The 20,281-nt window shown below is 55.7% G+C and overlaps 2 protein-coding genes across 4 annotated transcripts in view; both read left to right on the forward strand.

Annotated features, from left to right (window-relative positions):
* The window catches only part of RABL6 (RAB, member RAS oncogene family like 6), a 79,519-nt gene extending 75,980 nt beyond the window's left edge, over window positions 1-3,539 (forward strand). Inside the window, exon 16 of the mRNA XM_075015514.1 lies at window positions 2,009-3,539. Within this exon, the coding sequence (XP_074871615.1) occupies window positions 2,009-2,016 (8 nt within the window). The 3' untranslated portion in view covers window positions 2,017-3,539. The remainder of the gene's footprint in view (window positions 1-2,008) is intronic.
* AJM1 (apical junction component 1 homolog) overlaps window positions 2,038-20,281 on the forward strand; it is a 31,368-nt gene continuing 13,124 nt past the window's right edge. For 2 of the 3 annotated variants that reach the window (XR_012648348.1, XM_075015512.1), the window contains exons 1-2: window positions 2,038-2,150; window positions 18,639-18,724. The gene's annotated coding sequence lies outside the window, so the exon portion shown is untranslated. Of the gene's footprint in view, window positions 2,151-12,464; window positions 12,717-18,638; window positions 18,725-20,281 lie in introns of those variants that run through there. The other variant, XR_012648349.1, reaches the window with a different exon arrangement.

The following is a 20,281-nucleotide window of genomic DNA, read 5'->3' on the forward strand; positions in this document are numbered from 1 at the left end:
TTAACCACTAGCATTTGCATTGAACATAGGAGATAGCCTGACCTTCTCGGACAGTGCACAAAGTGCCAGTGTTCTCAGTCCTTTCCGATGACTTAGCAGCCGTTTCATAACGGGACCCTGTCTGGGACAATCCATAGGTTAAAAAGTTCCTTGTGTCTAGGTAATACTGGAAGAACATCATTAAAATTGAAAAGTTAAATCTAAATTCCTTCCCCCTTTCTAGGGCTTGTCCACGTCTGATATTTATGTGGCCAGTGACAATAGAATCTTTGCTTTTGTTCCTGTTTATAGTCCCTTCCTAAATGGGCTCACTTTCTCAGCTAGCCTGCAGCATCTCTGTAAATCTCAACAGATTTCTACTGCACCATATCAGTTGGGGTGAGGGGGTGGTAGAAAGGAGAATTCCGGGGATTTTCCCAATGCCAGTCTTTACTGACATGGTCACTTGTATATTCTTGATGGCCTGGATTTCTCAGCCCAAAATAGTCAGCACTGGAATGGCTGGAACCAAGAACAGTAATGGGAGTCATTGCTTTCCTAAACAGTCCTCCCCAAAGAAAAGGGGCCTGTGGGACTCTTTCCCCTCTCCATAGCCACACATGCACTCCTGCTGTCATCTGCATGCCCCCTTTGAAGCAGCTTCGAGGAAAGCTGGCCCTGGGGTTAATAAACTGGAGCAGGATTTGAGTGGGGTTCATTTCTTGTCTCTAGTACATTAATCTGAGTCTCCGTTCTCCCCCTATAATGTGAGGATGCTCATTCTGTCTCATGGGGAGGATCGGTGCTGGCCACCTTCTATGTATTCATGACTGTGGTGAATGTAGCCTGAACATAGCCCTGCTCCTCTGAAATAGAGTGTGCCAGGCACTTGCCTTGGGAGGCCCCTGGAGAAGCCTCACACTGAAGCTGTGTTGGTGACAGGATTGTTGCTCTCTAACAAGGTACAGTGGCCCATGTTGATCCAGAAGATGCTCACTAGCCCGTGACTGCCTTAAATCCCAAGCCCCAGTTCTTTGTGTGTGCGCCTAGGAAGTGCGGCCTCATCTTAGTGAATGTGAACCTCAGGATTGTGCTGGTCAGAAGCATTTAATCTCGGGATTTGACTTTTCCTTTGAAAATTCATTTCTGCAGGTTTATAGCTAGTGCCTTATAGTATGTGGCCTTTGAGTAAACCAGGCATGGGGTGGCTGTGTGTGTGTGTGCAGGAGCTTCTACAGGAGCACATGTGACTCTTGCTCTGTTTCAACATTGCAGGAGGTGTCAAGCAACTTGATTTTTGGATGGCTGGCAAACACAATCAGCCAACTCCTGGCTGGTAGAAGCAGTAATTTCTTAAAGCCAAAGCCGCCCCAGGATGCATTTGATTTTTGTAAATTGCTGCAGATCCATTTGTTAAACTCAGCGGTAGCCCTATGTATTTGTAGTGTGATTTTAAAAGGCAAGGGTTCCAAACAGAACAACAACAGACATTTTTGGTTCACACATCATAAAAACCTCACTCAACACTTCCCCTGTCCTCCACGTCACCACTTAATTCAGAAATTGTGGGGGTTTGAGACACAACCTGAAGATCAGACTTCGGTCTCCACTGAGAAACTGGAGTTAATGCAGGGGTGCACCATCAGGTTGAACAGAATCACTGGTAGGGCCTCTGAAAGTAAAGTCCTGCAAAAACGTGAGCTGAGGCGCTTTGTTTCCACCTCCCAGATCTTCCTGATCAAAAAACAGGTCAAGATCCACCAGAAGCATTTGTTCTTTTGGCTATATGAGCTGCTTCCGAAAAGATTGCTGCATGGCTGTGGGAGGGGAAGTGATCCCTGTGGCACAGACATGAAATTCTATCAGCAGATGAAGATTGGGCTGTAACATTGGGATTCTCAATTTCCTAGCTTTGTGATATGGTTTGATCTTTGAGTTGTTTTCATGAGGTCTCCGAATGATGTGATGTATGTTGTTGTATTACATTAACCCTCATTTGGGATTGAGGGGCCATTCTTTTTTCTTCTAGCTTTATGAACACACTGGCCAAGATAATCCCTGCTCTGAAGAGGAGCTCGGTTTGGATCATGTCGTTTGATGTTGATGGCGAGGTACCAACATGGCGTATCGGAGAGACAGGCCAAGACACAGGTCTGCCTGGAGGGAGACAGGTCAGAAGTGGAGAGAGACGCCAATGAGTCTTCAGCCCAGGGGCTATGGTTAAAGTTATAGGAGTAGATGCAGCCCTTTGAGTTTAAGGGAAAGGGGAGGGTGTTAGGAAAACCTTTTTGAGTGATTTGCTTTAATGTTCTGTGTTTACCAAGAATACCCGTTTTCCTGTACCTAGTACCCTTTCCACCTGAGCTGGCTGACTCCTGCAGAGAGCCTGGGCTTCCCGAATCACTGAAGTTGTAACACCCCAAGCTGAGAAATGCCAGACTTGTTCTCCCAAGACTGAGCTCTTGCCTGCATTATGCATAGGACTCAGTTCTGCCCACTTACCTCAAGCTGGAGTAGTGGGGCCAGAGAGCAAGTATTGTCTCAATGCAGGTCAAGGTGTGAATTTCTCTGCAGAACTACTCAATCAGAGTACGCCATCTGTCCGGCTTGTGGGAGCCAAGGTTTCCATGGGAACCCGAGTTTCAATGCCTGACTTCTGACTTGATGTTGATAAAATTTTTGCATATACCTCGGAGAAGAAATTAAACCCTTGATCTCTGCTGATTTCACAGAGGCTTTCTGCGCTCCTAGCCCGAGCTCACTGGTGTTTCTCAGTCTCAGGGAGAGCACCGTTCCTGAGTTAGGCTCAACAGGTGCCAAACCCTTTGCCTCATTCTGTCTCTACTCTCACCTTTCGCCACCCCCCGTGTGCCCTCAGGGTTCCTTGGTTTTTGGGGGCCAATTTTAGCTGCAGTGACATCTCTCCAGGGCGGTGAGAGACTTGGGTTTACTTTCCCCTCTTGGGTGCTGACTCCGCATCCAGGAGGTGAACGCCCAATTCCATGTCGGCCATCCTGTCCCCACCCTGTTTCTCACTGAGTGGGACTAAGGGGTTTGGAGTGAGGGGCCCCCTCTGCGGTGGGACAGAGGGTTTCAGTGCTGCGGGTTTCTGGCTCTGGGATGGGGCTAGCGATGAGGGGCTTGGGGTGCAGGCTGCTCAACAGCACCTGGGTTGGTGTCGGTGCCTCTCCACATGGCAGCTCCAAGCTGGGTTGGGTTGGGTTGGTGCTAGCAGCATGGCGCCTCTTCTCTGCTCACAGCAGTTCTGGTCCAGGTCAGGGCTGGAGGTGATGCATCTCTACCTACTGCAGCCTTGAGCATCACTACGGCTGCACCACTGGGAGGGAACTTACACAGCACCTGCACGAGTGATGTAGGACAATAAGTTATTCTGTGGGGGGGATGCAAAGCTGTCAGGATCTGGGCTTGGGCTACTCTAGAAGAGAGACGCTAAACCAGGAGTGGGGAACCTTCTTGGGTCAGGAACACTGATCCATAGACAAATCAGTCAGGGGCCACATGAGATTAGCAAAAAAGGTCCCCAGCTGCGTGAGGGCAGAAGCAGGCTGTGTGGGCTGGGGGTTGGGTGGGCTGGGTTGGAGTGGGGTATCGGAACAGGCTGGGGGTGAGAGGTCCGGGCTGCACAGGGTTGCAGGGGCAGGCTGGGGCTGGGTGGGAAGACGGGTGGTGGAAGGTCTGGGAGGGAGGGAACAGGAGCAGGGTACAGCAGGGAAGTCTGAGTGGGAGGTGGTGCAGGAGAGGACCAAGGGACACAGGATCTGGGGGATGGGGACAGCTTACCTGGTCTCCCCTGGGCGCACAAGGCTTTGCTCCCTCCCCCCCAGGCACTGCTCTCTGCTGCTCTGATTAGCCAGAATTTCGGCCATCTGGAGCAGCAGAAGAAAGCCTCCTGGCAGACTGCTGCTGCTTCCCCTTCCTTCTCCCTACCGGGGGGACAGCAACAAGCAGCAGTGGTCTCGAGCTGCTTCTGGCCAGGCCCTGGCAGAGCCCGCCATCTGGATCTGTCCCTGACTTGCCTGATCCAACCCGCGAGACTCAGGGCTCCCTCTCTCTCACCCCGCCAGAGTAGGACGCTGGGCATGGGAGCCCTGAACCTCAGTGTCTGGATCCAGACAAAACATATCTAGATCTGGTCTCTGGACTGCAGGTTGGGAGTTCCCCAACCCTACATTAAGCAAACAGGCCTGCCTGCAAACTCTGCGGTACATGTTCATCTGAACCTGCTGCTGAATTTCGCCCCTCATGAACCCATTTCAAGCCAATAGCTGGTAATCATTTAAAGATTTAACACACCTAAAGGGGAAGAAAATGCAAATTTGGATCAGATTGTTAAAAACACAAGGAGGTATTTGAAAATTTAAGAGAACAGAAACAGGAGAAAGGGATGAAGATGAGTATGCGCTGCGGAGGGCAATGCCTAGATATTAAATGTAAATATTTACAGGCTTGTAGTTCTAAACCTGAGCTGTTCACTCAGGTAACAGCTTTTATTTGGGGATTACCGAGATTTTTTTTAGTTCCACAACAAACTTAATTGTCTAACAGAATTCGAAGCATTAAGCTACTGAATACTTTCCCCTGCTGTTCCCGCCACCAAAATAACCCCGATATTTTACCCAGAAAAATTGTTTTTTGCATTAATTTTCACCTGTTGTTGTGATGATAAACATGGATAAATTCCTGGGAAAAGCTAAATAAAAATGGAAAATAAGGGCCCTAAATAGATGACCTAGTCGATGCTTATTGTAGGCTTTTGATCAAAGAGGAATAATCCCTTCTTACAGTCGAAATGCTAATTCCTTTAAACAGTCCGAGCAACCTGCTTACCATTGTGCAGCTGTTATGTGAGGCACATCGATGCTGTACTACCTCCTTTGCCCTAAGGCTATCGCATGGCCACTGTTGTGTGCAGGTTGGGCTGTAAGTGGCCCATGGGCCAAGAACCACTGATCCTGGCTGATGTCAAGTGACAGGAAAGGTCAAATGTGCTCGGCTGCCATTTCCCACAGTGATTCATCTTGCAACTGGGAGACCCGGTGGAGGCGTGGAGGAATAGTCTGTCAGTTGTAAAAATCCCTTTTGAGTCTGTGAAGGAGCAGGGCCAGAAGAGCGGCTGTGCCACGGGAGAGCCATAACCCTGGGCTGAAGCTGTGAAAGGGGAAACGCTCCCTTCTCCATCTCCCCCTGGTTTGTGAAGGGCCAAAATTACTTGTGCCTGATTAGGGAAGTTTCACGATGACCAAAGCTGCGTTTTCTACTGGATAAACTAGAAGCTGAAGCACTCTCCCAGGTAAGCTTCTGGGATATTGGCTTACCTGGGAAAGCAGCGTGATTGCATTGCTTTTTACAGAGCTGCACAGTGCTTGGTGTGGGGCTGGCCTGGCCCGGCCTATGGGGTACAGTGAGACCCACATCTCCCAGCCAGTGCTGAGGCAGCTGTCCCTTTGCTTCCTACATGTTTCTCTCCCCCGTTTGGTGGCTGCAGGCTGCCAATGCGTGTGAAGGAAGGAGGGAAGCAAAAGGGGCCAGTGTATCAGCCATGAACAGGGTGATACCAGCAGCCAGTTCTCACCAGTATGCAGCACCAGCCCACTTCTTCTGATTGTCTAGCGAGACAGGCAAATTACCACTCCCAGACCTGTCCCCACAAATGGGTCTCTTGTACTGCTGAGCTCTTTCCTTCTGCATGGGGTAAGTCATTGTTCCATAAATAGGAAAGGACCCGGGAATTACAGTGGATGAGAGGCTGGATGTGAGTCTACAGTGTGCCCTTGTAGTCAAGAAGGCCAATGGCATATGGGGGTGCATTAGAAGAAGCATTTCCAGCAGATCTAGAGAAGTTATTTCCCTCTACTCAACACCGGTGAGGCCACATCTCGAGTATTGCATCCAGTTCTGGGCCCCGCAGTATAGAAAGGGTGCGGATGCCTTGCAGGAGGGTTCAGCAGAGGGCAACAAAAATGATTCAGGGGCTGGAGCGCATGACCTGGAGTGGCTGAGGGACTTGGTCTTATTTAGGTTGCAGAAGAGGAGAGTGAGGGGAGATTTGATAACAGCCTTCAGCTTCCTGAAGGGGAGGCTCTTAAGAGGATGGAGAGAGGAATGGAAGGCGTTGCCTACAGCGGTGGTGGAATCTCCATCCCTGGAGGTTTTTAAGTCCCGCCTTGACAAAGCCCTGGCTGGGATGATTTAGTTGGGGTTGGGGTTGGGGTTGATGCCATCCTGAGGTTTCTTCCAACCCTCAGATTCCTCTTTGGAGGAGGGGAAGAGAGAGGCCTACACGTACCTGAGCAGCTGCTACACTAGAAACAGCAGGGGAGTGAGTAGCTTCAGGAGCAGAGGCTGAGCTCCCAACCCCAAGGGAAGGCAATGAGCATAAACCTCCACTCTGGGAAAGGCTGACGGCCTGAACGCAGCAGACTGGTTGCTTTACCCAAGGTGCATCCCACGAGAGGGGGAGGGGCAGAGACTGGCAAGGAGAAGGGCCTTTGGCACAAGATCTAAGTACGCCTGGCAGCAAGGTGGCTTTACTTTGCCTGCAGAGCTGGAGAGTGTTGGTGGCAGAAGCTCACTGTGCTCTACTCCCCTCCACGGCTTTGTGGGTGGTTGCCGAAATCACAGCGAAGACGTGGCCTGGGACTGGGGCAGGGAATTTTCTCCTGGCTCTTGCAAGGGCTCCCACTCCGTTACTTTTTCCTGATTTGTATTTAAGATCCCAAAAGCCCATCAGCCCCATGCAAGGTGGAGCAGCACCTCTGCCCAGCCCTTTTCCTGGTCAGAGCCTCTTGCTGTCACAATTCTCGTAGGAACTTGCGAAACAGTCCAGAACCGGTGTCAACCCCTTCACTGCTGCTTTCCGCTGCAGCCTGCGAGCCACAACAGGATCTGTCTGCCATGCTCCAAAGGCATGTAAGGCAGCCTGGCACGTGAGGCTGGCTTTTAGCTGACTCCTGTGCAAATTTCCATTCGCATACACAGGGCCCTTCTTTCAAGGGCTCCAGCAGGGCCTAAGCAGTGGACCAGCATAGCCTGCTCCCAGCAAGAGCTTGGCCCATTGCCCTTGGCAGTCAGATCTTGGGAGCAGCAGCAGGCCGGACAGATGGATCAGAGCAGCTTGGGCTACAGGCACAGGAAGCAGTGAGAAGGTGGAGCAGCAGGTGTGACCTTGCTGGCAGTGGGACCAGTGCTTCGAAGGGGAAAGCAAATGAGAGCCGGGAGTCTGGACGAAGGCCCCATGGCTTTCTGAATAGCACCCACAGTACGGTTTGCACAAAGGGCCTCAGCTTGTGAGACGGGGCAGGAACATGGGCCCTGTGCAGCTGGGAAAACCTCTGTGGAAAATAAGCTGATTTGTGTATCTTGTGCAAAGAAAAATCACTGTCAGCAGAGCTTCCTTCCTGGTGCTGGCTTATCCTGCAGGTCACCAGCCGGCAAGGTAGGCCCAGTGCCTGCCTGTTTCTCTGCTAGGGCCCTGAATATTTCTCTAGGCTACAAGTTTAAGGATCTCTTCCCAATCCCTGCTGGGTGTCTGTCCACATCAGGAAATGGGCAAACACATGGGTATGTTCACATTGCAGTGGAAACCCAGGCTGCAAACTCAAGTCCAAGTCTAAGCCCACTTCTGTGTAAGCACAAATCCCAGTGACCCAGGCACCGATGCAGGGTTCCAGGAGTAGTGGAGGTGTCGCAACGTGGAGGTAAATGTGTGGTCACACAGGTGCTGTTGGAGAGAGGGATTTTGTTTCTTCAACTGTGGCCCTCTGTTTTGGGAACAAGGATTGCTGGGAAGAGGTGACATCCACCTAACGGAAAGAGGAAAGAGCATCTTTGCAGGCAGGCTTGCAAAGCTAGTGAGGAGAGCTTTACACCAGGTTTGTCAGGGGCTGGTGAGACAAGCCCTGATGTAAGTGGGAAAGGAGGAAGGTACAACAAATTAGATCCTCTTGTTCAAAAGGGGAAAGTAGCCAATCAGTCGTCTACTGTGTTTGTTTCCCAGGCTTCTGGCATTGTACAAACAGGAGCAATTAGAGGCCCTGGCACTGTCAAAGGAGTATGAGGTGATTGGAACAACGAAGACTTGGGGGGACGACTAGCATAACTGGAGCATGGTCATGGAGGGGTATAAACTGTTCAGGAAGGACAGGCAGGGGAGAAAAGGAGTTGTCATGTATGTGAGCCAGCAGTATGACTGCTCAGAGCTCCAGTATGTAGAGGAAGAGAAGACAGTTGAGAGTCTTCAGTGAAACTTAGAGGGAAGCAACAGAGGTGATGGTGTCTGCTATAGACCACCAGATCAGGTAGATAAGTTAGAAGAGCATTTCTTCAAACAACTAAGAGAAGCTTCTGAATCACAGGCCCAGGTTCTCATAGGTGACTTTAATCACCCAGACATTTGTTAGGAGACCAATACAGCAGCGCACAGATAATCCAAGAAGTTTTTTGGAGAATGTTGGGGATAACTTAGTACAAGTGCTGAAGGAACCAGTCAGGAGCCATGCACAGCTTGACCTGCTGCTTACAAACAGGAAAGAACTAGTAGGAGAAATACAAGTTTGTGACAACCTGGGCTGCAGTAATCATCAGACAGTGGATTTCAGGATCCTGATAAAAGGAAGGTGAATAGTAAAAAAACAGCCCCTTAATTTCAGAAGAGCAGACTTAGACTGTCTCAGAAAAATGATGGGCAGGATCCCCTGGGAAGCTAGTATGAAGGGGAAAGTTCGGGAGAACTGGCAGTGTTTTAAAGATATCTCATTGAAGGCACAGGAACAGACCATCCCCATGTGCAGTAAGAAAAGCAAATGTGGTAGGCAACCAGCTTGCCTTACCAGGGAAATTCTTGGTGAACTCAAACTCAAAAAAGATGTGCATGAGAAGTGGAAACTTGGACAGATGATGAAGGAGGAGTATGAATCTATTGCTGGAGACTGCTGGGGAGTAATCAGGAAGGCGAAAGCATAATTGGAATTGCAGCTGGCAAGGGATGTGAAGGGCAACAAGAAGGTTTTTTACAGGCATGTGAACAAGAAGAGGGTTATCAGAGAGGGTGGGGGGCTGTTACTGCATGGCAGAGGTGACTTGGTGACAGATGTGGGAAAAGCTGAAGTACTTAATCCTTTTTTACCTGTGCCTTTATGGACAAGGTCAGCTCCCAGACTGGGTGGGGAAAGATCAGGTTAACAGCTATTTAGAAAAGCTAGGTATACGCAAATCCATGAGTCTGAATTTAATGCATCCAAGGGTACTGATGGGATTGGCAAATACCATTGCAGAGCCTTGGGCTATTATCTTTAAAATCTTGTGGAGATCAGGAGAGGTCCCAGCAGATTAGAAAATGCCAAATGTAGTGCCCATCTTCAAAGGAAAGGAGGACAATCCAGGGAACTGTAGACCAGTCAGCCTTACCTCAGTCCCTGGAAAGATCATGGAGGGGCTCCTCAAGGAATGCATTCTGAAGCACTTGGAAGAGGGAAGAGTGATGAAGAGTAGACAACATGGAGTCACCAAAGGTAAGTTGAGCCTGACCAATCTGGTTAGCTTCTATGGTGAGGTAACTGGGTCTGTGAACATGGGGAAGTCAGTGGATGTGATATCCCTTGACTTTAGCAAGGCTTTTGATAGTCTCCCACAACATTCTTGCCCATAAGTTAAGGAGATATGGATTGGATACATGGACTGTAAGGGCTATAGAAAGCTGCCTTGACAGATGTGCGCAAGGGCTAGTGATCTGTGGATCGGTGTCTGCTTGGCAGTTGGTTTCAAGTGGAGTGCCCCAGGGCTGATATTGTTCAACACCTTTTATGTAATGACCTGGATGAGGGATGGATTGCACCCTCTGCAAATCTGCTGCTGACACTAAGATAGGGGGACAGGTGCATACTTTTGGAGGGTAGGGATAGGGTCTGGAGTGACCTAGGTAAATTGGAGGATTGGGCCGAAAGTAATCTGATGAGGTTCAGCAAGTGCAAGCTTCAGCAGTGGTACTGAGCATGCTCAGTCCATGTGACTATGATCACAAGCCCAGCAACTAATGGGAGGCCTCAGTGACCTTCTGGAAGTCACCTTATCTCAGCGGCAAACTGCAGTCTGAAATGGCCACTCATCATTGGCAAGGGAATGTGGACCTGATGCTTTTACCTGCCCTGGCTGCCTCCTTACAGCCTTAATGCCCCTCATGCCCTTGTCTCTCAAACTGGGGTTACTCAATCTGCAGCACCCCGACTCACCCTGCCTTCCCCCAAGCGCTGCTCTGTCCTTGCTACCGCAGTCCAGCAGGCAGCGAGGTCCCACTCCCTCCCCAGAGCTGCACCAAGGGTGTCTTCAACCTGGCCAGATTTCTCTTTTATAACCTCTCCCCCCCGCCCCCCTCCCCAGTCTGTTTGGCTGCCACAAGCCCTCTTGCCATTGACTCCTGGGACAGCCCTTTCCCACAGGTTAATTTTACCCCTTTGATGCCAGGGTGGGGAACTGCCCCATCATAAGCAGACAGCATTAGCTCCTGCCAACATATCCAAAGGCATCTGAGCAGGTGGCTGAAGAAGTCAGACTGAGTGGACTTGTAGGCACTCGCGTTTCATATTGTTTTGGTTTTGAATGTCATTACGTACTCAAAAAAATCTGGGCCTGGAACCTCAGGGCTCCTCTCCCCAGTCACAGGCCTGCAGCCGCGTGGTGCTGTTGGGGAAGGGTGGAACCCCGAGACTCGTAGGCTGGAGTCAGGCAAGGCGGAGTCAGATCCAGGCCATGGGTTCAAACTCGTGGGAGGGGGAGGACAGGAAGTGGCTGTGGGTGCTGTGCAGCAGCAGCAGCAGCAGCAAGTGGTAGTGTAGGGCTGCTTGGAAGGGCTTCTCCTCCCACCACTCTGGTAAGCTGGAATTTTGGCCAGTCAGAACAGGAGTGGTGGTGCCTGGGAGTGAAGAGAAAGGCACAGAGCTAAGTGCATCATTAGGGAGCTGCAGAGCCAAGAGGGGCTCCCTGTCACCTACACCCCCAGACTGCTCCTGCACCCTTCCTCCTGCTCAGACCTCATCCCCACCCTGCTCCTTTCATTGCAGACCCCAAACCATCCTGAACCCCCTCCCACCCAGCCCCCACACCCTCGGCCACTCCTGCATTCCCCTCTCACGCAGACCCCCACTCAAGCCCACTTTCTAGCAGTCCCTCTCCCCTATAGAACCCCTCGTTTTTGGCCCCATCACAGAGCCTGGGGCGGGGGGGGGCACAAAACGTACTAGCCCTGGGCCTGGCCCCTACCCTGCCTTTGAGGCTGGCCACCACACTTGTCCCATGAAGAGTATTTTTTTTCCAAAGGCCTGTTATTTCCCTGATGGCTCATAACCCAGAATGGGGCCTTCATAACCAACTAGGCAGGCACCAGCTTGCCTACGGGTGGTAACGTGATGTGCAGATACAGAGTCAATATTCGTAACTTCAGATATAGAAATGATTCCTGCCCGCACATGGGAGAATTGTATTCAGTAAATCACAACTTATCCAATGACACCTCACACTCCCTGACAAGCACAAAGGAAGACGAGGGGGCCAGGGTCACAGCCCGCTTTCAAAGCATTCTAGGCCTGTGGTTCCTAACCAGGGATGGGGGGAGCCCTGGGGGTCAGTGAGGACATGGCAGGGGGTCCATGGAAAAAAAGAAAAGATAAATAAAAGTGATGAAAGAAAAAAAGGTTTAAATAAATTGCAAAGTTACAGTCAATGCTTGTTTGTAAATTCAGTAGCTGCAATAATGGTGTCGAGGGCTCTCCGGAAATCTAGATTGTGATTATCTTTTTCATCGCATGAAGTGTACAGAGCTGCAAGCAGTGGCATTGATGGGGGGATCCATGAACAGTTTGGGGGCAATGGGGGCTCTGTGAATGGTTTGGGGGCAGGTGGGGGGTCAGCAGCTGGTTTGGGGGCTCTAAGGGGGCTGCAAACACTTTGGGAGGTAGTCGGGGGCCTGTGAATGCTTTGGGAGTTAGTTGGTGGTCTGCAGATGGTTTGGGATGCAGTAGGGGGTCTGAACAGTTTGGGGATGGTTGGGGGGTCTGTGAGTGGTTTGGGGGTGATTGGGGGGGTCTGAATGGTTTGGGGGTGATTGGGGGTTCATGCGTGGTTTGGGATGCAGAAGGGCTCCGTGAGCAGTTTGGGGGTGATTGGGGATCTGTGAATGGTTTGGGGTGCAGTAGGGGGCCCATAAACGGTTTGGTGGTGGTTTGTGGTTTTTCAGGTGGTCTGGGAGGGCTAAAAGGGGTCCACACACACTTTGGGGGTAGTTGGGGGTCTGTGAGCGGTTTGGGGGCTATTGGGGGGTCTGTGAGTGGTTTGGGGTGATTGGGGGGTCTGTGAGTGGTTTGGGGGTGGTTTGTGGTGTTGCAGATGATTTGAGGGGGCTATAAGGGGTCCATGAGTGGCTTGCGGGCGCCTGGGGGGGTCTGACTTAGGGAAAAGGTTGGCAGCCGCTGGTCTAGGGGGATTCGGACACGTGAGTCTATGGCAATGTACAGAGGCCCCGGGCTTCCCCCCGCCCCAGCACTGCAGGCTCCTGGGAAGGGCGGGGGGCGGAGCTGGGCACAATGCGGCGGGGTAGGGCCCCGGTGTGGGGAGCTACCCCGCGCCGCGCCGGGTGGGAGCTGCGGACTCGGCCCCTTTAAGGCGGCTCCTGCCCGCTGGGGGCGATACGGAGCCGGCGCGGCAGAGGAGCCGGCGCAGCCTGACAGGTAGGCGGGGGGCCGGGCCCGATCCTGGCCGGGCTGGCGCGGGATGGAGCCGGCGGCAGCGACGCGGCGCAGCGACAGGAGACGGAGGTACGGGGCGCCCTGGTCCTCGCTGAGCCGGGTGCGTCTGCGAGGGGGAGCTCCGGGCAGGTGGCCCGGAGCTGGGATCGGGGCTGGGGGCTGCAGGGACATGGGGGGTCTGGGGGGGTTGCAGGGATGGGGGGTTCTGGGCTGGGGGCTGCAGGGACATGGGGGGTCGGGGGGGGTTGCAGGGATGGGGGGTTCTGGGCTGGGGGCTGCAGGGACATGGGGGTCTGGGGGGGCTGCAGGGACATGGGGGTCGGGAGGGCTGCTGGAGCCAGGGACATTGCTCAGCACGGAGGTGGGCCTGCTGCCTGGGTGGAGGTGGGCATGACTTGAAAACCAGTTCCCCGCCCCTGTCCCCTGGGGAGTTCCCCGCCCTGCCTCCCTCGCTCCAGGCAGCCGGGTCATGTTTGTGTCATTGCCAGGCAGCCAGGCGGGGCTTGGCAGGACGGGCCATGACGCTGGCAGCCAGGGGAGACTGGCAAATGTGTGTGCAAGAGAGAGGTGGGTTGCACCTGTCCCCTGAGTGCTGAGCCTCTGCCCTGGGGGACAGCTGGGGGCTGTGTCCCAGTGGATGGGACTTCTCTCCCCAGGTGGCCCAGCCCAGCCCAGCCCAGAGCAGCCTGCCCCACTCCCTGGCCATTTGCAGGGAGGAGGATTTATTTCGTGGCCTGCCACATGTCAGCTAAATCCCAGGCCAAGGCACGGCCGGTCCCTGCAGCCTGATCCTGCAGCGGGATCTGCACAGCTGGACCCTTGGCCCCCCGCCTTTGTGGGCCCCAGATAAGGCTGGGGCTGGGCATTTGGTCAGCCCAGCCATGTGGGGCCTGCCAGGGAGGGGGGCCAAGGGTCCAGCTGCACTGATGGGGGCCGCCTTTCTGGCCGAGGACGTGGTGCTGTGTCCCTGAGATGTGGCTCAGCAGGTGGCTGGGGAGGCAGGAGCGAAGGGAGGGTCTGGAGCCTTTCGTGCTACCCTGGATTCCCCTCCAGCCCACGTGAGGAGCTGCGGCAGGCTGGAGCCTTGGAGCTGCAGGGATGGCTGTTTGCTGTGCGAAGGGGCTGGATGCTCCTCGCTCCCAGCCGCCTGTGCTGCTGCTTCTCTGGGGGCCTGGGGCCTTTGAGTCCGGCTGGGCGGAGAGACAGGCAGGCCTGGAGCAGAGTGCAGGGCAGGGGCCAGCCAGAGTTCTGGGCTGGGGGGTGGCTCGCAGCCCCGGTGCCAGGCCAGGCTCTGCAGCGGCTGAGCTGTCTGGGGAGGGATTGGGCAATGGACGGGTTGCACTGCCTGGAGGGTTGTCTCATCACCTCCACCCCCGGCGGATGGGCTTTCACCCCTTCCTCTGCCTCTGGGCGGAGGCCCCCTCCCCCGGGCCTGGACAGAGCTGTTTGCCTCCCATTGCTTGGCTTTGTCCAGCCACCCCTCCTGGGAGGAGTCAGCTCTCTAATGACCTCCCCACACCTGCCACATGCTCCTCGGGGTTAACCCAGGTCACCCCCCACTCATCAGACCCCAAGCCACCAGGCTGAGGGAGGCAGACCCACTCCCCCTGCAGACGGCCTGTCGGCACCAGGGGCTATGTTCCTCTGGCCCAGAGTGGGCCTCTGCGTAGTGCTGTCCCCTGAGGCACCCTGGCCTCCAGCCCCCTCCCGCCCCACACCCTCAGCTGGCTCCTGGAGCTGTCTCGCCTTCCTGAAGCAGGAAAGTGCCAGAAATTAACTCAGGGGAGACCCCTCAGAGTGCTGATCAATGTACTTGTGCCCCTGCCCAGCTGTGCAACCTCCTCCAAGCCAGCATTGAAGCTGGAGGAGCAGGGCAAGCAGGGAAACTGAGTCGTGGGGCTTTATGAGCTGAACAGAATGAAATTCACCCGGCCTGGCTGTGAGCATGGCTCCTGGGCTGGGCTGGGCTTGGGGGGAAGGAAGGGCTGGGCATGTGTAGTATGCCAGCCTGTGAGTGGGTGGGGGGGGTCCAGGGGTGAGCGGCTCCACAGATGTGCACAAGTACTTGTGGGAGGGATGCACAGGGTGGGTGTGTCCCCCCTTAGGGCGGGCGTGTGTGAGAACTGGGCTGGGAGCGTGACAGCCTGGGGGGGTGAGGGCTTGGGCGTGTCTGGGGGGGTCGCTGGGGGGGTGAGGGCCTGGGGTGTGTAGGAAATGTGAGCCAGGTGCTCAGTGCGAGGGGGTGGGGTGAGCGCAGAGGCCAGAGACGGGGGGAGGGTAAGTTCATGGAGCTGAGCATGCAGAGCTGGGTGCCACATCGCTGCCCCTGGCACTAGGCCTGTGTGGCGTGGGGAGACACCAGGTTTCCGTCCACGTGTGGAATCAATTTTGTTATGTGCATCCCCAGTAGAAATGCAGCTTGGGGCACTGGTGGTGCTCCACTGCTCACCCAGATGCATACGACTCTCCCCTGGCTGGTTGCCCAAGTGCCCAGCTTACAGGGAGCAGTGATTGGCAGGTCAGGAGGCTGCACTTGTGTTGGCCATTGCCGTGGCTGGCAGGGCAGGGGCAGCTGGGGGATGCTAGGAGGCTGGCAGGTCTCAGGCAGGCTGGGGTTGTGCTGGGGGATTAGCAGGTTGGGGGGATGCGTGTGGGGGCTGGGGCTGGCACAACAGAGGTGGTCCTGGGTTGTGCTGGGGGTTGGTAGGTCCAGACAGGCTGGGGGGATGCAGGTGGGGGCTGGGAGGAGCAGTTTGGGGCTTGTGTTGAAGGGCTCTGGGACTGGCAAACTGGGAGTTGTGCTGGGGGATTGGGAGGCAGGTTGGGGGTTACGCTGGAGGTGCAGGGGTGTCGGCAGGTCACAGACAGGCCGGGCGTGGTGCTGGGGGGGTTGCAGGTCACAGGCAGGCCGGGCGTGGTGCTGGGGGGGTTGCAGGTCACAGGCAGGCCGGGCGTGGTGCCGGGGGTTTTGGCAGGTCACAGACAGGCCGGGCGTGGGCCGGGGGTTTTGGCAGGTCACAGGCAGTCTGGGTGTGGCGCCAGGGGGTTGGCAGGTCACAGGCAGGCCAGGCGTGATGCCGGGCTGTGATCCAGGCCGGTGATACCAGTCCTGCCCCTCTTCCATGCCATGTGGTCCCCTGTATCCATTCCCTCTTTCCCTCCCTCACCATCCCACGGCCTCTGTTCCTCCCAGCTCTGCTGGTGGTCATGCTGGCTGGTTCCTTCTCCGGAGGCCGGGTCCTGCCCGGGGAAGCCCTGCCGCCCTGCCCTGGTCTCCTGTCCCTTCCAAGCTGGGGCCGCCCTGCTTCCAGCTGCGTGGTACCGCAGCGCGGGGGCGAGTGAGTGTTTCAGGTCCTGTCTGGCTGGGCCGGGAGTGGAGAAGCCCTTTGGGTTGCTGAAGCCAGGGGAGATCCCTGAGCTGCTGCAGGAGGCTCCGACCCAGGTGTCTGTGTCTCGTTATAGGCAGCGATGAGCACAGCCTTGCCTGTATGTGGGCCTGCTGTCATGCCAGCCCCTCTGCGGGCAGCTGCAGGGAAGCCGGTTCCCAGCACCCGAACTGGCACCTGTGTCCCTGTGGCTGCTCAACTCAGGCAGCATTGAGCTGTGGCCGTGCCTGTGGCTGTCACTGGCCAGGCCAGGCCAGGCCAGCTTGTGGAAGCACCTCCGCGTGCTCGGGCTGTTGTAAACCCCGACGCTCCCAGGGATGTGGCCTCTTCTCCTACGCAGGCTCCAGGGCCTCTGGGCCTGAGCGACTCCTTTGTCAGTGGAGTTATCCGTCGTTCCCTGGGCCCGGCAGGCTCGGGCAGGGCTTCAAAGCCACTGCCTGGGCAAAGCCTGGCAAGGGGCCTGGTGCCCCGAGCTAAGCCCCCACCCATGGCCAGGGTCCCTGCCCTGCTGCTCGGGTGCGGGCCGGCTTGTGGCACCGGCCACGCTGCCCCCATTGCTCGGGGAACAGTCTCCCCCCTCCCCCCGCCCCTTCCCGGTGACTAACCTCTCCGTGCGGTGCCCCGGCCCCCCTCCCGCGCCTCCCCCGCACATACGGCTCCTCCGCGCGGCGAAACCATGGCAACTCTCAGCTCTGCGGGGAGGCCGGCACCATGAGTCCTTAACTCTGTGCAAGCAGGGGACTTGCAGGGGCTGTGGGGGGGTACTCGCTGGCCTCGGGCGCTCAGGGGGCAGAGCCACATGCTCGGACCCCGCTGCCCCCCCTGCTGTGCTGCTAGGCTCTGCCTGAGGCCCTGGCATCACAGCTCGGCTGGATACTGCCAGGAAGAGCAGGTGCAGGGGCCTGGGCAGGTTAAAAGAGCCAAGGGGCCAGGCTGCCCTTTCCAACGTGCAGCCCCATTGCCAAGCTGCCCCCCCACCCACAGACTGAACCCCGCAGGGCCATCCCTGGGGGCGCAGAGCCCAGGGCATCCCCTCCGAGCCCCGCAACCCTGGGGCCCAGTGCCCATCCCCTGCCCCCCATGGAGAGCTCGCCCCTGAGGGGCTGGGTCAGGCATCAAAAGCTCTAGGGACAGGCCTGGTCAGAGGCCCCCAGCCCCCGCTGCTGCTGCAATCACAAACACCCCTCCCCCCGCTCCTGGAGGCCTTGGGCCCTGTCCCTGCAGCCCGTGGGGGCGGGGCAGGGGGCAGGGCCCCCACATGCTGCCCCCGCCCTAAGCACTGCCCCCGCAGCTGCCATTAGCGGGGAACTGCAGTCGGTGGGAGCTGCAGCCGTGGCGCATGGAAACGCCCGGCCTCCCTGCCTAAGAGCTGCTGCCAGAGGATGTATCAGTTGCTTTCAGGAGGTACCTGAGGGACGGGCTGATCCTTTCCCACACCCTGACCTCGGGCCCAGCCTGGTGAAAAGGGGGGAAAAGGCAGGTTGAGGTGTCTGGGTTTGTGTGATTAGGCAGCTGGCAACCCTACTGGGCAGATGTAATTGCCCACAGGGGGACTCGAACCTGGGCCCTCTGCAGCTGAGTGCAGGCGGTGCTCTGTTTTGAGCTAAAGGCTGGTTGGTGCTCAGCACGGGCTGACCAGAGCCACCTTCGTTCTGTGTAAGTGCTCTGGGTGCCCCTGCCTGGGCCGAGGACCCGCACCCTGGGCTGTATGTATCACACTGGCGTGGGGCAGCCCCAGTCATGCCAGAAGAGAATGCTGGGCACCAACCAGAACTATCCAAATGTCAGGTGGCCAGGTCTGCCTGGGTGCAGCCTGTGTGTGTGTGGGAGCCCTCTGACTGCTCTGCCCTGGGGCTGGGATGGCGGGGAGCCGGGCCGGGCGGTTCTGTCAGTGACATTCTCCTCAGGCAGAGGCTCTTCCATGCGGTCCAGGACCAGCCACCAGAAAGCTGTTCCAGAAGAAGGCTGCTGTGTAGACGTAGAACATGGGCTGCAAGCACCTATCTTTTCTTCGTCTCTAGGGGCTCTAAGCCAAAATAGGCTCTGTTGTGCGTGGACACACTGTGTCGGAATATGTGTTGCTTATTTTGGGGCTTCCCTGTAGTGTAGCTGCGTTATTTCAGAATAGCCTTATTCTGGAATAAGAACTCTGGCATAAGCTATTCTGGAGTAACTGTAGTGTAGACGTACCCACTGTGACCCAGTAGTGGCTGTGTTACCCTCCGCTGGCTCTGGCCTGGAGAGGGAGAGATGCTCTCAGCACTTACCCAGGACTCTGGAGCAGACGCTCTGAGCGTGGCACGTCATTTTGAGCTGCTTAGTTCTCACTCTGCTGTTTGGTGCGAAGTACTGCAGGGGCTGTGTGCATCTCCCTAGAGAGATGGGGTGGGACCCACACAGAGGAGGGCCCCAGGGCTAGTGCTGGGCTCAGGAAGACACCACATGCGAGACCCAGCTCCTGAGCTCAGGAGGCTGAGCAGAAACCTCCTGGATTCGTGTGATGTGTTTTATTTTGCAGCCCCAGAATGGAGCCGTGCCTGGTGCTGACACAGCAGCTTCTGCAAACTTGGCCCATCCAAAGACACACCACTGCCGCCAGACCAGGTAGGAACACAGCAGCTGTCCCTCCTCGCTTCCTGGTTTGCTTTAGCCCTCTGGTCCCAGGCCTCCTGTCCCCCGACACAGGAAGAATGAGGGGGGAAGGACTGAACATAGGAGCCAAACCTTTCCCATGGCGTCAGCTGAGATATGTTCTCTGGATTCTCACGTAAACTGGCTTCCTGCCCCTGCCCTCCCACTGGTCTCTTACAGCCCACAGCCATCTGCCCACAGCTCTGCCATCTGCAGTGAGCTCAAAGCTGCGCTCTTCCGCATCCGAAACACAAGCCTCTGACCCAGGAGCTCAGTGAGAACAAGCGGCGCAGAGCAGGGTGTGGGTACTCATTGCTGGGGCCAGTCACTAGGGCCAGGCAGATCAGCATGTGCAGCATTTGGCCGTGCTCTCCAGAGCCCCTTGCTGCATTGAGACCCCTGCTAATTTCCCAGAAGCCTCACTGCATCCTCAGGTACAAGATTTTATAAAGACACTGGTGTCCATGCTTGGTGTGCAAAGTGCCTCTGTTACCCTGGTACCGGGGGGCGCACAGGCTGCATCTGCAGGTGCAGAAATGCTGCCATTCCTGCAAACTGCACAAATGCAGGCATGCTCTGCATGTGCCAGCCAGGTACGCTGCACTGCCGTGCCTCTGGTTTGCACACGTGGTCATGTACGCATTCCCCATTCAAGCACCTGAGTCTGCCCCAGGGATGTGTGGAGAAAGGTCCCTAGGGCAGGGGAGAACTCTGGCCTGGAGGGCGTCTGTGCCTGGCGGTGTCCTGGCTAGAAACCTCAGTGCAGAAATGAGCCCCTGTGAGCGTCTGGCAAGTTCTCTCCTGCCCTGACAGCAGGCTACATGAAAAGCAGCAGTGAAGTCGGTACCAACTGACATTTCATAACTTGTTTTTGCTGGTCTCCATGTGGTACACTGAAACATAAGTACAGTTATGTTCCAGCGGGGTTTTTATAATTGTATGGTTAAAATGAGACCGCAGTTTTTCAGCAGTACAGGTTGAACCTCTCTAATCCGGAACTCCCTAATCCAGCAACATCCGTAATTCAGCAGGATTTTAGTTAGCCGGACAACCACTTATCCTGGGTGTGGCCAAGTTTCCCACGGTCCCACAAAGTCTGTTTCCAGCCACCAGTCCTGGCTCTCAGTGTTCTGGGCTGTTGTTTAGCTGTAATTTACCCCTAAATGTCTTCTCAGAGCCCAGGGAGCAGTGGAAGTGTTGGTAATGCTGCTAAACAATATGACCTCCTGTGGTCTGGCTAACTTTCTCGTCCAGCGCTGGTCAGGTCCCGAGGGTGCTGGACTAGAGAGGGTCAACCTGTAGTGTGGCCGTGAGCCCTTCTTATGCCTGATTTTGTAAGCCAGTCAGTTTTGAGTGAGGTGTAGTTCAGGGTACGCCAGACCAGTCAGACTCGTGGGAAGGACAGTAGCATGGCAAGGTTGAGAGCCTCTGGTCTGGGGCTTCCCTCACCCGTGCTGTGTCCAACTGACCTGCTGAGCTCTGCTGGGGCCATCTTGTCAGCCCTGGGGGAGCAACAGGACAGGGCTGCAA

Source organism: Carettochelys insculpta, chromosome 21 (genome assembly GCF_033958435.1).
Source record: "Carettochelys insculpta isolate YL-2023 chromosome 21, ASM3395843v1, whole genome shotgun sequence".
In the NCBI taxonomy this organism is placed as follows: domain Eukaryota; kingdom Metazoa; phylum Chordata; order Testudines; family Carettochelyidae; genus Carettochelys; species Carettochelys insculpta.